Below are 14,756 nucleotides of genomic sequence, written 5' to 3'. Positions count from 1 at the left end.
CCCCCTTGATCTTCTTCTCGCGCTCATTTTACTCTTAAGTCAGTATTTTCCTTTGACATTTCATTGTTGTTGGAGGAGGTCTGGAGGCCATTTCACCCTCGGTCAATATTTTCCTTTTGCATTTTCATTAAACCTAAACACATTCTGTTGAGGAGCTTTGCTTTATGCAGATAGCAAAATTTTGATAAACCATGTAGAAAACATAATTTAATTTCTTTTTGGCCTGAATGTGCTGTTAGTTTTTAAGTTTCGAACTCTGATTTAATTCTGAAAGGCAAGGAAGAAAAAAGGGAGGACAAGAAAATGCTTCATTAAGATGGAATGATCTGTTACAGAGCCACGGGCTTGAAGTTCGAATTATCAAACCCCAGTATGGTACAGAATCTATGCATCACAGGGGGACCGCAGACTTGATTGCTTAATAGTTTATCTCTATTCCTCTGATACAAGAGAAGATGAAAATGATGAGTATGCTTCCGAGCTTGTACTTAAATTTCTGCATATACAAAGATAACTTTGTTCAGGTTAGTCAAAAAAAAGGTCAGAACAAGATCAAAATCATGCTTTCAAGAATCTCTTCTAAATTTACAAGCTTTGCCATTGCCCAAATCCATAGCCGTGCATCATGTCTGGAAATTCAAGAAGTCATCAACCAGATGAATTTCAAGAAAACAATTTGGGCTGCATATTGGTGAACTGATTTACAGAAAATGCTAATAGGTTTTTGCTTATCACCACTGTTGAGGATTTCTTACCACGGTAATTCTTTTTCCCTTTTTCTCGTCTAATTGCAGTAATCCTATCCAACTACAGTACCAAAAATAACATACTCCGAAAATTCATTCAGAAACTCAAATGAAGTGAGGATATAATGTATATGGCAATGATGACTATGGAATCACCTTCTGAAAACAACAGGATCATTTGGAGGTCATTTCACACTGCAACTGCTACAGGCCTTTTACTGTTCTTGATTCCTTTTATAGCTGCAAGATGGTAAATAGAAGCCAACATTAAGATATAAGTGCATTAGTTCATCTGGACTAATAATATAGGTTTTCCGATCTGTACGGTTTATACCTTCAGCATAATCTTTAGCTCCAAAGACAGCAGAACCGGCAACAAGAGCATTAGCTCCAGCCTCAATAACCTGCCACCATAGCAAACATTTGAAACTGGACTCATTGCATCCTAAGTCGTGCACCTCCGTTCACACTTAACAAATGTGTTCAGGCTCAATTAATCAACATGACCCTGCCCCAACCCCCATTTTTCTTTACGGAACCTTTTCCCCAAGTCCCACTTTCTGCATTGATTTTATATTTCAATATTGTGGATCACAATGATAATGTCAAACATAATCTGAATCCAACAGTTGTTTTAAAGTTTTCAGAGAGGGTAAGTTAGATTTTTTGGTTACTTCTTAGCATGATGTAGTTAACCATCAGGCTCCATTTCAATTATTTTATAACAGGGACATCAACACTTGGTCCACACACCTTATATGCATTTGCTGGACCAACTCCACCATCTACTTCAATCCACGGGTTCACCCCCTGTAGTAATAACAAACAAACTATGAATACCTCTTCAGCTCACATAAAATGCAAGAATAGAATCCCACAAAATATGAATAGAGATCATACTTTCTCCACGCACAGTCTTCTCAATTCTGAAATTTTCTTTACTTGGCTCTCTATGAAGCTCTGCCCGCCAAAGCCAGGGTTTACCGACATAATCAAGACCAGATCAACCACTGAAACATGCAACAGATAGTCAATATCACTACTTTTCACTAGATGATATACCATATAACTCCAATTATAATATTGTTAGACGACTTAATATGGGAGTAACACTCATTTTTCTCTTTGTACTCTCCCTTCCCATGCATGAGCTCATCTTTTAAAAATAAGGGACAGATAAGTTTTTGTTTTTTAAGGAATATTCTGGCAGATTTTTTTATATAAGTTTTCCTTTCTTACGATATTTACATATATAAAATAGTTGTACTACTACAAGTAATTTCGGTAGAAACCATTGCTTGTTGTCAATACCACTAATAATCCCCTCCAACATCTATATGTTAAAAACCTTTAGCAGAATACTGGTATCCGACAAAAAAATTGGCCTTTTCGCCAGCATATTTATTCTTGTTATCCAGATTTTCTTCACCTTTTCGTTTACTACTTCAATTATTTGAAGCTTAGCCTATCCGGAAGGCTAGGTATGTAACTAGACCCAATCCCACGGGCAAAATACTCCACAAAGAGGAAAGAGCCTCGAGAAGCAAGATCCCCTTTAATGTTTTTATAAGGCAACAGCATGACTATATTCCCTAAAAGAATGAGAACATACAATATTTTCACAAAAACACTCACCATCAAGGACGTACTCTATTGCAGTTAGTGGGGTACCAGGGTTAAGGACAACTCCAGCTTTAGCTCCCAGACTCTTTATCTGAATAATAATAAAAGTGTAGGATTACTAAAAAGATGAATTAGTAGCACAAACCATATTCCTTTTCTGGTAATGATTGCATCTTATGCACCACAAATGTATGGTTACTTAACACAGTGTCTATAGCAGGAATAAGCCTAAATGCATTCTCATAAAACAAGAAAAACAATTTGGATCATGCAGTCCTAGCTTGGTTTCACCATCTATGTCTATCACTTATTCCCTTCTCATAATTTGGATAAGCCTAAATACATCCCATGAATTCTGAGTAGAGACAAGATAACACAAAACTAATTTTAATGTAACTCAGATGTCTCCATGTTTTGACACATGTGCAATCACAAGGATAAGAGGGAAATCTCACCTGATTAACTGAACGATGTAAATGAATGGTGGACGATTGTTCAGCATGAACACTAACAATGTCGGCTCCAGCTTTGATAAAATCTGGCACTCGCTGCTCAGGTTCCACAATCATCTGGAGCATTTAAATTTCACATTAGTTCTTGCTTTTTATTCAATGTCTATCCAATTCATATCAAAACATGTAGAACAAAAAATACCAGATGCACATCCAACGGAAGGTCTGTCACAGGGCGCAAGGCATCAACTACAAGAGGTCCAATGGTAATATTTGGAACAAAACGACCATCCATTACATCCACATGAATCCAGTCACAACCTGCCAACTCTACAGCTTTTACCTAGATAAAGTGAGAGTCAAACTCTAACGCCCAAACCAATACGAAAATGCCACAAATATCAGCAAAACTGCTAAGAGTTTCAACTTATATTTCTACATTTGGAAATCTGATGCAACAATTCTAAACAGTTTTTTGGCAATGAAACAGATTATAGACAATTTCAAGTTTCCATAATCCATGTTGCCCTCACAATTTAGTAACTGAAAAGAAAATTCCACTAAGAAATAAAAAATAAGAATAGAACCTGCTCTCCCAACTTTGCAAAGTTGGCAGAAAGAATAGATGGAGAAACAATTATATCACTTTTTGAGAATTTATCAACCCGAGCTGAAGCCTTCACCAGAGTCTTACATTTCTTCCTGAAATCAAACGAGCACGATTGCAGTCAGGCACAAAGTCAAATACCAAAATATCAAACTTGATGACCATAATATCTATTTGCACACAGCACACAGAACTCTGCTCTTTATAAACAAAATCAAATGAATACATTTACTTGAAATTCACCCTTCTCATAAAGCAAGAAAGAATCACTATTTTCTTAATGGCGCTTTGAAAGAAAGCACATATGGGTGCAGCTCCAAAAAAGTTATCTTCATCTATGCCAACAGTCATCATCAGAATGAAATGATTTCCAGTATAAATTTGGACTCACGCCAATAGAACTCTGCGACAGTTATTCAGAAAATTTAAACATTTCCAACGGTGTATTACTTTCCACAACTGGGTTTCATCCGAACACGCAAATATGATATCCTAGACTTGAAAATCCAAAATACAATCAAACCAAATTGGAATTCAAAGGAAAAAAAAAACGTACACCAAATCAAGAAAACAATACCTTGTGAAGGTAAGAGAGGTGGGCTGAGAAAGAAATGGTCTTTGAAGCTTAAGACCACCACCAAGTCCATTGATCTGGGACTTGAGAGTTGATGAGCAAAGTGAAGCAGCTGACATCTTTTCCCTCTGAATCTCTGTCTGTAGCTTCAACGGTTAGTTGGTGCCGTAGTGAGAAAAAGGTTTGGTCTTTTTTTCCTTCTAACTTTCTCTCTTTGCCTTCCCACCAATCCTTCAGCATAGGATTGAAAAAGAAAAATCTCGGAGAAATTCAGGAAGAAAAAACCTGTGGGCGACACGTGTCACAACGGTTTTTTCTTTTGGGGGTGGGTGGGGTATGTGGGGATTTTCTTATCTGCAATGGTTGGTGCTCTATAGTTGTAATTTGCAACTGGCCAAAGGCCGTTTGCTAACGTTGGGCTCTTGTCCCCATACTTCTGTTGAAAACATAGTTTTTCTTTTTTTAGTCGAAACTGTTGAAAACAGACTTAACAAGAATTTCAATTTGTCCATCTAATTAAGGGTGCTGAAATGTTTTTCAATTTGTATGTTTTTCTTTCACTAACTTACAAGTCAGTGTGAAAAAATTAGATAATTTTGTTTCCTCTAACAAATCACCTTAAAATGAAGAGAAGACAACCTGTTAAGCAAACAGAGAGAAGAGCTTGGTATATTTGGCAATGGTCAGGTGAATGCAACTACTTAGGCTTCACTTGTAAACACAATCTGTAATTAATTCAAAATCACCTTCAATTGGTATTTGTTTGAAACCATGACCTATTCATATTCTTCATACTAGTAGTCGTGAGATTCACGAGTTATGAATAAAATCTCTACTAGAGTGTGTATCAATCGAGTGCGTAATCATATATTAAGGAAATTTCGAAATGGAGTTGAAGAATGTGCAAGCAAACTCGTTGGTGATCATGGTACTTATTATTCACTTGATACGCAAGTGCAAATGATCAATGTTACCAAAATTGCATTGGCACTTGTAAATTGCAACTTCAGCATTGTGTTCAACTATGCATATATAGGGCTATGCCCACACCCAACTCAAAAATGTTGTGAACTGTTTACACCATAATTAATCAAGCGTGTCTGGCATTAGACGAACGACACTTGGGAGAGAAAACACGCTAAACAAGGATACAGACAAACCCTTAGCAGACGAGTGACATCATCTCCTCCCTAACCTACCGAAGGTAGGCCCTCCTTCCGAAGCCGTAAAACACCTGCCGAAGCTCTCGACTACAGAACCTAGGGCTATGACACATGTCACCTCTATAACAGCTTACACAAAGTCTCACATCGAAACTTTGTACAAAGCCCCTATTTTCACTTCTCTATAAATAGGGAATAGTGCTCGTGTAAAAAGGGTAATTACTTTCTCACTTTTACTGCTACTCTGTCAAATTTACCACTCATAACTTAAGCATCGGAGAGCCTTCGACAGACACCACACCGATGTCCGAAGCTTGACGACTGCTTCTTCCACTTTGTCTTCTGCAGATTCTTCCCTTTCTGAAGGTCATTACCTTCTCCCCTACTGAAGACTCACCTCATTTCCCTAAGATGACCCTCAACATGAACCATCTTAACCATATTGTAGACTTGGTTTTCATTTGTCGAATAGAATAGAAGAAAAGTTATTTGGTCTATAATATATTAACATAGTTATATTCTATCAAATGAATCCAATTGTTCATAATTTATTCAATTTTACCTATAAGAGGAAAATAAAAACATGAAACCAAATTATAATTGAAGTGATTTATGAGGAACATCCAATCCAATTCACATTTCAAAACCCATTAAAAATTAATTGACTTGGATTGGATTGAATATGAACCTCTCATCATTCTCTCTTAGGTTAATCGAAATTTAATTTTCACATTTTATAAAATATTACATTAATTCAGCACTCTAAACAAAAACTTGTACGTGTGATAGTGTCATACAATCATACAGTCATAGAATGAAAGCAAAAGAACAATATAGTATCTTGATAAGAAAAACGATAACGTATTAAATTTATAAATATTAAAAATGCTTCATGGATTTTATGTTAAGGATTGGTTAAGGATTTCTAATCTTAACCATTTGATTGCATATATGCTGCATATTAAATTCACTAACACATCTAATGGATGGCTGAGATTACAAATTCTTAACCAATCATTAACTTAAAATCATAAATATTACGAACCTTGTTTTGAAATCTCGAGGGGTTAGTCTTAATCTCTTGGACTACAGGGATCCAAGAGATTTGTGGTCACTCACTACTAAATGTAAATTCAACGGTTCACTCACTCTTGCATTCTTTTAAATTTTTTTTTTTGAACAATTGGATTAATATCCAACGGTGAGTGACTACAAATTTCTTGAACTCCTGTGGTCCAAGAAATCGGGATTGCTCAAAAGATATAACTCAATTAATTTAACTCTTCCATATCCACCTAAGGTTCAAACCCTAAAGCACCCAATAAATATTGACTTTATATGCAAGTTCAGATGATCAATGTTATCACAATTGCATTGGCACTTGAAAATTGCTACCTCAGCCTTAATGTCTATGAAATACAAATAATCCCAACTTTTATGTGTTCAATAAAATCTGAACTTTAATATATAAAAGCCAAGGTTAAATATTGACAAAGTCACCACACCAATTCATCCCGTCAACGATGAACATGGCCGCACCGACATATCAAATGTGAATTTTTGGACGTGCCTGCCACTATTGGCTATCTATCCAATTGTAGCAAATCTTATTCAATACCAATTGTACTGTATCCCTGCCACCCCGGCTTCTTCTACTTCTCCCCCAAACCTTCAAGTTCAACTTCACAGTCCAAAACCAGTCACTGGAAGCACAATTCTACGATCCACCTCACCACCCATTGGTCCAAATAGACCCAGATCAGAATACTATTGCGTCAAAGTGGACCTGAGCTGGGTCTTGGCAATACCCAGATGAAGATTTTCAGAAAATGAAGAGGTTCAAGCAAAACCTTGATGGTGATCATTTATCTACCCACTTGGATTTGGATACCCGTAACGCTCTGAGGAACCCGGATTGGAAATCTGGTTTCAGTTCGATGAAGGTGATGGGGATCTTTGTGGCTGGCTTGATTGTGTTTTCGGTGCTCTTCTCAGTGAATGTGGTTCTCAGAGACCCCCCTTCGGATGCTGTTTTTGAAACTTCAAAAGCTCGAGTTCTTGAAGTGGAACACAGAAAAGGTAACAGATTTAAGCTTAATTTTTAGTATGATCTAGTTGGATTTGGTTAATTTTAATTTCACTGTGATTTTTGTACCAATTTTTAGTCTTTAGTTTAATTGGGTTTGAGAGATTGTTTATTGGGTCATATGCTGAAAGAATTGCAATTTGATTGACATTCTCGAAGCTTTTGCATGAGCTGCATTATAGTTCTTGAGAGCAAGTTGAACTTAAGGACTTGAGGAACTTTTACTGCTGGCGGTTGTGCTAACTTTTTGACCTTTTCTACTTCACCTTTTTGTTCTCGTAGTGCCTTTAGGTTGGATCAAGTCCTGCACTTCATCAGCTTCATTGGCTGATTTTCATCCTTTGGTTCTTGTGGAGTCGATACCAATATGTCTTCTAAAATGGGAGAAGTGCTGTTGGTTGTTAATGTACTGCTCTGTTTCCATTTCTGACTACTTTGTTATCATATTTAGTTGTCTGCTATGTTTCCATTTCCAACTACTTTGTTTAACATATGTGTTATCACATTTAGTTTCTTTGTTTCAATCTCCTTTTGTGTTTTGCTTTGTGTTGTCAATTTTTTTCTTTTGCTTTCAAATGCTGTCACAGCCCACTTTCTTAGGTTATTCTCTTAGTGCCAGAAAATTCATATGCAATCCATGTAAAAATCCTGGTCTGCCTACTTGTGAGTCACATGATGCAGCTATGATGGTGATATAAATCCCTTAATAGGTGGTTCTAGTATTCGTAGGTTCTGATAATCTACTTCTGAGTGATGCATATATGTAAAGTTCCTGGTCTCTCTACTTTTGTCAAGCTTCTAATATTTCATCGTTCTTTTTTCATTTTGCAATTCATAGATTCAGAAGATCAATTTTCACAGTCTCTTGAGGTGCCAAAGGATAAATTGCTTAGAGGCCTTCTCGCTGATGGATTTGATGAGGGATCTTGTGTCAGCAGGTACCAGTCAGCGTCATATCGTAAAGAACTGCCATACAGACCCTCTTCTTACCTTATATCCAAGTTACGAAGCTATGAAGCTCTACATAAACGGTGTGGACCTTATACTGAATTCTATAACAAAACCATAGAACAACTTAAGTCTGGCTATCACACAAGCTCCCTGGATTGTAACTATGTGGTATGGATTTCCTTTAGTGGATTAGGGAATAGGATATTGACCTTAGCTTCAGCATTTCTTTATGCTGTCCTGACAAACCGGGTTTTACTAGTGGACCCTGGAGTTGACATGGTTGATCTCTTCTGTGAACCATTTCCAGAAGTCTCGTGGTTCCTCCCCATGGATTTCCCCCTTAAGAATCAGTTTGACAGCTTGGATCAGAAATCACCTCACTGTTACGGGAAGATGCTGAAGAAGAATACCAACTTTACAAATTCCGATGGTTCGATGATGCCATCTTTTGTATATCTCCATCTAGCCCATGATTATGATGATCAAGATAAGCTTTTCTTCTGCAGCCAAGATCAAACTTTTCTCCAAAAGATACCGTGGTTGATCATGAAAACAGATAACTATTTTGTCCCATCTCTTTTCTTGATCCCATCTTTTGAGCAAGAACTAAATAATCTCTTCCCGAGGAAGGAAACGGCTTTCCACTTTTTGGGTCGATACCTTTTCCACCCCACAAACGTAGTATGGGGACTTATTACTAGATACTATCAAGCTTATTTAGAAAAAGCAGATGAAAGAGTAGGCATCCAGATCAGAGTTTTTGATACTGGAACTGGCCCCTTTCAACATGTGTTTGATCAGATCCTAGCCTGTGCGGTGAAGGAGAATTTGCTACCAGAAATCAACAGGCAGGATTTCATTGTCAGTCCATTGGGAACCCCAAAGTCTAAAGCTGTGCTGATGACATCTTTAAGTTCTGGTTACTTTGAGAAGCTCAGGGACATGTATTGGGAGCATCCTACTGTGACCGGGGAGGTGATTGGCATTTATCAGCCTAGTCATGAGGAGTATCAACAGACTGAGAAGCTAATGCACAACCGCAAGGCATGGACCGAAATGTACTTACTAAGTTTGACAGATGTGCTGGTCACAAGCTCATGGTCAACCTTTGGGTATGTGGCGCAGAGTCTTGGAGGGCTGACACCATGGATACTCTACAAACCAGAGAACAGGACAGCACCCGATCCTCCTTGTCAGCGAGCCATGTCAATGGAGCCTTGCTTCCACGCGCCTCCCTTCTATGATTGCAAGGCGAAGACAGGAGTGGACACCGGCAAATTAGTTCCCCATGTGAGGCATTGCGAGGATATGAGCTGGGGTCTTAAGTTGGTTGATAGTTATGAGGAGTTGTAGCTGCATTATATGTCTGTTTTTTATTTATATATCCAAAGTTAGTAAGGGAGAGTGGGAAAACTCACACACACGGGTACCGTGGGGGTTTGAACCCAGGACCACTTGGGAGCACTGGTAGCTGGGTTATATGTCTGTTGTAACTTTTTGATCATGAATAACATTTGCATTTTTTCAGGTACACCAACGAGTGTGTGTTTGTGTGTATATAATATCATTGGCAGTATATTCAACCTTTTTATGATTCAACAACAACAACAGCAATTGAGAATAAGGGGTCAATCAACCATTCTCAGACATTGAATTGGTATACATTTGATTTGGTTATGCTTAATTGATCTTGTAGTTAAGTTTTTGCTTGAATTAGTTGACCTCCAAGTCCAAATCACCTAAGGCACTGTTAGTTTGAATTAGTATAACAGAAGCAGTGATATATCTTTATATATACCGGGTACAAATGCTTAACTACATGAAAATTGCAATAACCCATAATCCAAAATTGACAAGTACATAAAAGTAATTTCTTCCCAACTCATCATTCGTCATATAGATGCATGCAACACCTTCTTACATTCCAGGTGTTTTTCTTCTTCCACTCGTAATCCTTCCCTCCGCCGTGTCTTCGGTTTGCGGTCCTAATTGGGTTTGTTTTTGTGCTTGGCCTTTTCATGATGCATGCCGCCTATTTCATGATACACAGCGGCTACCCCAGCTTAGCTACTCTCTGCAAAACCCAATAATATATTACGATAAACTAAACTCAAAGGCTATAAAAATACTTGGAAATGCACACAATTGATTCTCTTGATTCATGTCATTAAACAAATAAAAAGATTTTATTGTAAACACATTTCTTTCACCTTAGCCATGGGTAAGCAAGAAGCTTATGATGAGTCCCCTCATGGATCAAAAACTGCTTATCATGTTCATCCAAAGTGGTTTCTTCTTGTTTTGGCTGATTCATACTAGTCAGACTCTCCTCTTCTATGGGTTCGTAATCCCCGCACTCAATGAGTCATAATAATGAGAAACCTTATTACATACCAAATGTAAAACAATTCCAACATACAAATGTAATTTTATCGATGAAAACACAAGAAACGTGAAGAAAACTTACGATGTAAAGCAGAACTCAAGTGAGAACCATTCACGGCCCTTGATATCCACATGATGAACAGTTGAATGTATGGTCTTGATCATGTGTCTTCCTCCTTCTCCAACAATAATTTGAAACGTGGTGATACAAAGATATTGAACCATGGGACATGCTTCGCCATCAGGACTACCAGTCCTGACATGAAAAAAGTATTTGTTACCCAAATGGACTAAATACCCTGTCTTAAGCTCACAAAATGGCACTGGTGGACGAGCAATCTTCAGGCCACGCAATATAAATTGTGGGTTTAGGAAATATGCAATGCCACCGTCTTCACCTTTGTCCATCCTAAATGAGAATGCTATAATCACCTCCTCCATAAGCGCATGTAATGTCACACCCCGGACCGGCTCCGCCGTAGCACGATATTGTCCGCTTTGGGCCTGGCTACATTCTCACCAGCCCGCACGGTTTTGTTTCTGGGAGCTCACGAAGCAACTTCCCTGGGTGGTCACCCATCCTGGGATTGCTCCAGCCTCCAACTCGCTTAACTTCGGAGTTCCTACGAACCCGAAGCCAGTGAGCTCCCAAGAGGCCTCCTACTATATTGATGCGAGGTGTGCCATATAAGGCACATCACCCCTTCTCCGTTTGGTCGATGTGGGATCTCACAATCCACCCCCCTTAAGGGATCCGACGTCCTCGTCGGCACACTCGCACCCCACGGCAGAGTGGCTCTGATACCATTCTGTCACACCCCGGACCGGCTCCGCCGTAACAGGATATTGTCCGCTTTGGGCCTGGCTACATTCTCACCAGCCCGCACGGTTTTGTTTCTGAGAGCTCACGAAGCAACTTCCCAGGGTGGTCACCCATCCTGGGATTGCTCCAGCCTCCAACTCGCTTAACTTTGGAGTTCTTACAACTCCAAAGCCAGTGAGCTCCCAAAAGGCCTCGCGCTATGAGGATGCGAGGTGTGCCATATAAGGCACATCACCCCCTCTCCGTTTGGTCGATGTGGGATCTCACATGTAAGGCATAGATAGTGTCGCCTATAGTCACGGCTCTCCCTTAGAGAAGCATAAGAAGCAGAAGTCACTCGATTCCATTGATTTCTACTCTCATGAAAAGCAACGACATAGGGATTCAAGTAGGAGTCTGACAATGAAAACAAAATAACGCCACAACAAACGGCATAACCAATTATTTTCGTATGGCTCCCATAGTCATGATAAAATGGAAAAGAAGTCATTCGCTCCCAAAGGTCTCAGGATCATATCTCTCGAACGAGGGCTCCTTAATTGGTGGTGAGCACGCTGGAGATGCAACATAATAAAGCTTGTCATAAGCAGACACAAGAGTTCCTACTGGTTTAGAGGCTATGTATAGGAAGAGATGAACAATATGACCCAGTCTTTGTGTCAATACTATATCCTAATGGCCTGCAAGATTTGGCCCCAGGAGTTTTATTATAACCATCCTGTGGAATGATGTATAATTTGGAGCGGTTGAAAATCCTTGCACCCTTGATGTGAAAACTGTCATAGTACTCTGCCACAAGTCCAACGACTGGGGGTTCATGACTGACTCCTTCGTGTTTGAATGTCACTTTATAGATTGAATCAGTGTACTCGCCATCATAAAAAGACACAAATAAATATACCGATCTATCTTCCCCCTGATTTATATATCGTCATCGATGCATGCTTTGGCTCCACGGAAAAGCTGGACAGAGAAGATAGAGATGTATAGAACAAGTCAAATTAATATTTTCAAAGACCTACCTACCTAGAGAGATTTAATGAATGAAGCAAGGTAAAAGCTGCACCATTTACTTTAGTAAGCATAGATACACAGAAACAAATAAAAACAAAACAGTAAATATTAAAGAGGGTAATAGATCGATCATAGTTAAATGCAAAGTTCAATTCATAGAATATATATATATATATATATATATATATACATGACCAGAATTGTAAAATATAACATCCGATTCCTCAGAAAATATAACACATTTTTTGCAAGAAAACACCTCAAAGGAACAGATAAAGGCGCTCGAAATATGAGATGGTAATCCAATTCAATTTCAAGAATATGTAACACAAGTGAACTGAATGGTAGCAAAGAGATATAAAACCTCTTGTAGCATCAAGATAGCCGAAAAAATAGTCCAACCAAGAATCTTTAAATATAATTAAAGATGCATGCAAAATTCTCTTAAAAACTAAACAAAAAGAAAATTGTTCGATTTTTTTTAAGAAAAAAAACAACAGCAATGCGAAAGAAGAACATCAACAATTTTAAAGAGAACAAAATTTAGAAGATAAGATGAAATCCGCTAACCCATAATGCACTGACCTTGGGTGAGGATTGAAGGGCTCACGGTTGGGACAGTCGTCAATCACCGTGAAATTTGGAGTCGTCGTGGATTGAATGGGGCTAGCATTACTAGAGCGTATTAGACGAAGCGACTCCAGTATTGATTTCTGCGAATCGGCCAGTTGGAGTTGCTGGGCAGAAAGCTGTGCGGAAAGCTGGGCGGATAGTTGTGCAGAAAGCTGCCCGGAAAGCACCTCCGATGACTTCGTCAAGGCACGGTATTGAGCAGGGGTGAGATCAGCGGTCGTGGAAGCCATCGTCAGCCTGGGACTGCCGGGTACGGGAATACCACTACTGGCGCTTAGTAGGCCAAGCAGCTCCAGTATTGACGTTTGCAAGTCGAACTTTTGGGTTTTCTCTATCTCCGATTTATTGACCGGAGATTTCTCCATCTCCGGTAACTTCCCCTGTGGATCATATTGACAGGAAGTCATGGTCAAGACATAGCCTTTACCCAAGATGAAGGTTGAGTAGTCACTGAAGGTTGTGATTTCTAGGGTTTGGGGATGCCGCTGTAGAGGGGAGTTTATTATGCTTGATTGGGGGTGTGTGTGATACGAGGAAAGTTTCGTCATGCTTGGTTCGGGTGGAGAAATTATAGAATGGTATGTTATCACTATGTCAGTTGTGGTGACATTTTTATTGAAATATTGCCACATATCTTTTTTAAAAAATGAAATATTGCTATTTCAATTTTAGTTTTTAGTGTCAAAATTGTAAAAATTGTATCAAAATTAGTGTAAAAAATAAAGTGTCATGGATCCGAGCCCCTGTGTCTGGAAAAAACTAGCAACGAGTTAGGAAAATATGCAGCAAATGCCAAGCAAATAATCTTGAAACAAATGATTAACTACATGAAAATTGCAATAACCCGTAATCCAAAATTGACAATTATTATTACATAAGTAATTTCTTCCCAACTCATCATTCGTCATATAGCTGACAATTACTTAACTACATTTTAATAAATATATATACATATGCCCCCAAAAAAACAAAAAATAAAATAAAATCACTGAGTTAGGAAGATATGTAGCAAATGCCAAGCCAATAATCTCGGTACAAACGCTTAACACCATGAAAATTACAACAACCCATAATCCAAAATTGACAATTATATAAATAATTTCTGCCGAACTCATCATTCGTCATATAGACAGCTTCTCACATTACAGGTTCTTAAACTTCGTGGGTTTTTTCTGGTTGGCTTTTCCATGCTGCCTGGCACCTACTTCATACTACATGGCGGTTACTCCAGCTTGGCTTCTTTCTTGGCCTCTTTCTACAAAACCCAATAATATTAAGACATGCAAGTAATTGAGTCTTTTGATTCACGTCATTAAATAAATAACAAGATTTCATGCAAACACATTTCTTTCACCTTTGACATTGGCGAGCAAGAACCTCACTACGAGTCACCTCCCACATAGAAAAAGTCTCATCCTGAGTTGTCTCCAGAGTGGTTTCTTCTTCTTTTGGCTGATTTATACTAGTCACAATGTCCTCTTCTATGGGTTCATAATCCCCGCACTCACTGAGTCATAATAATGAGAAAACTTATTACATAAAAACAACGGTGATATAATCCCAACGTAAAAATATAAATTTATTAATGTAAACACAAGAAATATGAAGGAAACTTACGGAGTGAAGCAGAACTCAAGGAAGAACCAATCACGACCCTTGACATCCACAGGATGAACAGTTGAATTTATGGTCCTGATAA

General features: G+C 38.5%; 2 protein-coding genes across 3 annotated transcripts; one reads left to right on the top strand and one right to left on the bottom strand.

Moving 5' to 3' along the window:
* Positions 1 to 289: 289 nt before the first annotated feature.
* On the bottom strand, positions 290 to 4,463 carry LOC117629189 (ribulose-phosphate 3-epimerase, chloroplastic). 2 transcript variants are annotated; one of them, XM_034361694.1, is made up of 10 exons: positions 4,006 to 4,463; positions 3,409 to 3,523; positions 3,024 to 3,164; positions 2,825 to 2,938; positions 2,382 to 2,460; positions 1,647 to 1,756; positions 1,500 to 1,556; positions 1,081 to 1,150; positions 903 to 986; positions 290 to 440 (listed from the first exon to the last, which is right to left on the bottom strand). In XM_034361694.1, exons 1-9 carry the CDS (start codon positions 4,119 to 4,121, stop codon positions 937 to 939), a joined length of 852 nt encoding a protein of 283 aa, XP_034217585.1. In that variant the 5' UTR covers positions 4,122 to 4,463; the 3' UTR covers positions 290 to 440; positions 903 to 936. The 2 variants fall into 2 exon arrangements, with proteins under 2 accessions (XP_034217585.1, XP_034217584.1); XM_034361693.1 differs by having other exon boundaries at positions 290 to 496; positions 4,006 to 4,248.
* A 2,239-nt stretch (positions 4,464 to 6,702) lies between these two features.
* On the top strand, positions 6,703 to 9,789 carry LOC117629188 (galactoside 2-alpha-L-fucosyltransferase-like). The gene is made up of 2 exons (XM_034361692.1): positions 6,703 to 7,244; positions 8,090 to 9,789. The coding sequence occupies exons 1-2, from the start codon at positions 6,995 to 6,997 to the stop codon at positions 9,553 to 9,555; spliced, it is 1,716 nt and encodes a 571-aa protein (XP_034217583.1). The 5' UTR covers positions 6,703 to 6,994; the 3' UTR covers positions 9,556 to 9,789.
* Positions 9,790 to 14,756: the final 4,967 nt, after the last annotated feature.

Source organism: Prunus dulcis, chromosome 5 (genome assembly GCF_902201215.1).
Source record: "Prunus dulcis chromosome 5, ALMONDv2, whole genome shotgun sequence".
Classification (NCBI taxonomy): domain Eukaryota; kingdom Viridiplantae; phylum Streptophyta; class Magnoliopsida; order Rosales; family Rosaceae; genus Prunus; species Prunus dulcis.
This window is presented reverse-complemented; position numbering and strand designations above follow the sequence as displayed.

What these genes read in the sequence shown, in the direction of transcription:
- LOC117629189 (XM_034361694.1), bottom strand. Translation starts at nt 4,121, where the DNA reads ATGTCAGCTGCTTCACTTTGCTCATCAACTCTCAAGTCCCAGATCAAT. An exon ending in TTGCAAAGTTGGGAGAGCAG is followed by an intron (nt 3,165 to 3,408) that starts GTTCTATTCTTA and finishes CACTTTATCTAG; the next exon opens with GTAAAAGCTGTAGAGTTGGC. An exon ending in GAAGACTGTGCGTGGAGAAA is followed by an intron (nt 1,557 to 1,646) that starts GTATGATCTCTA and finishes TTATTACTACAG; the next exon opens with GGGGTGAACCCGTGGATTGA.
- LOC117629188 (XM_034361692.1), top strand. Translation starts at nt 6,995, where the DNA reads ATGAAGAGGTTCAAGCAAAACCTTGATGGTGATCATTTATCTACCCAC. An exon ending in TGAAGTGGAACACAGAAAAG is followed by an intron (nt 7,245 to 8,089) that starts GTAACAGATTTA and finishes TGCAATTCATAG; the next exon opens with ATTCAGAAGATCAATTTTCA.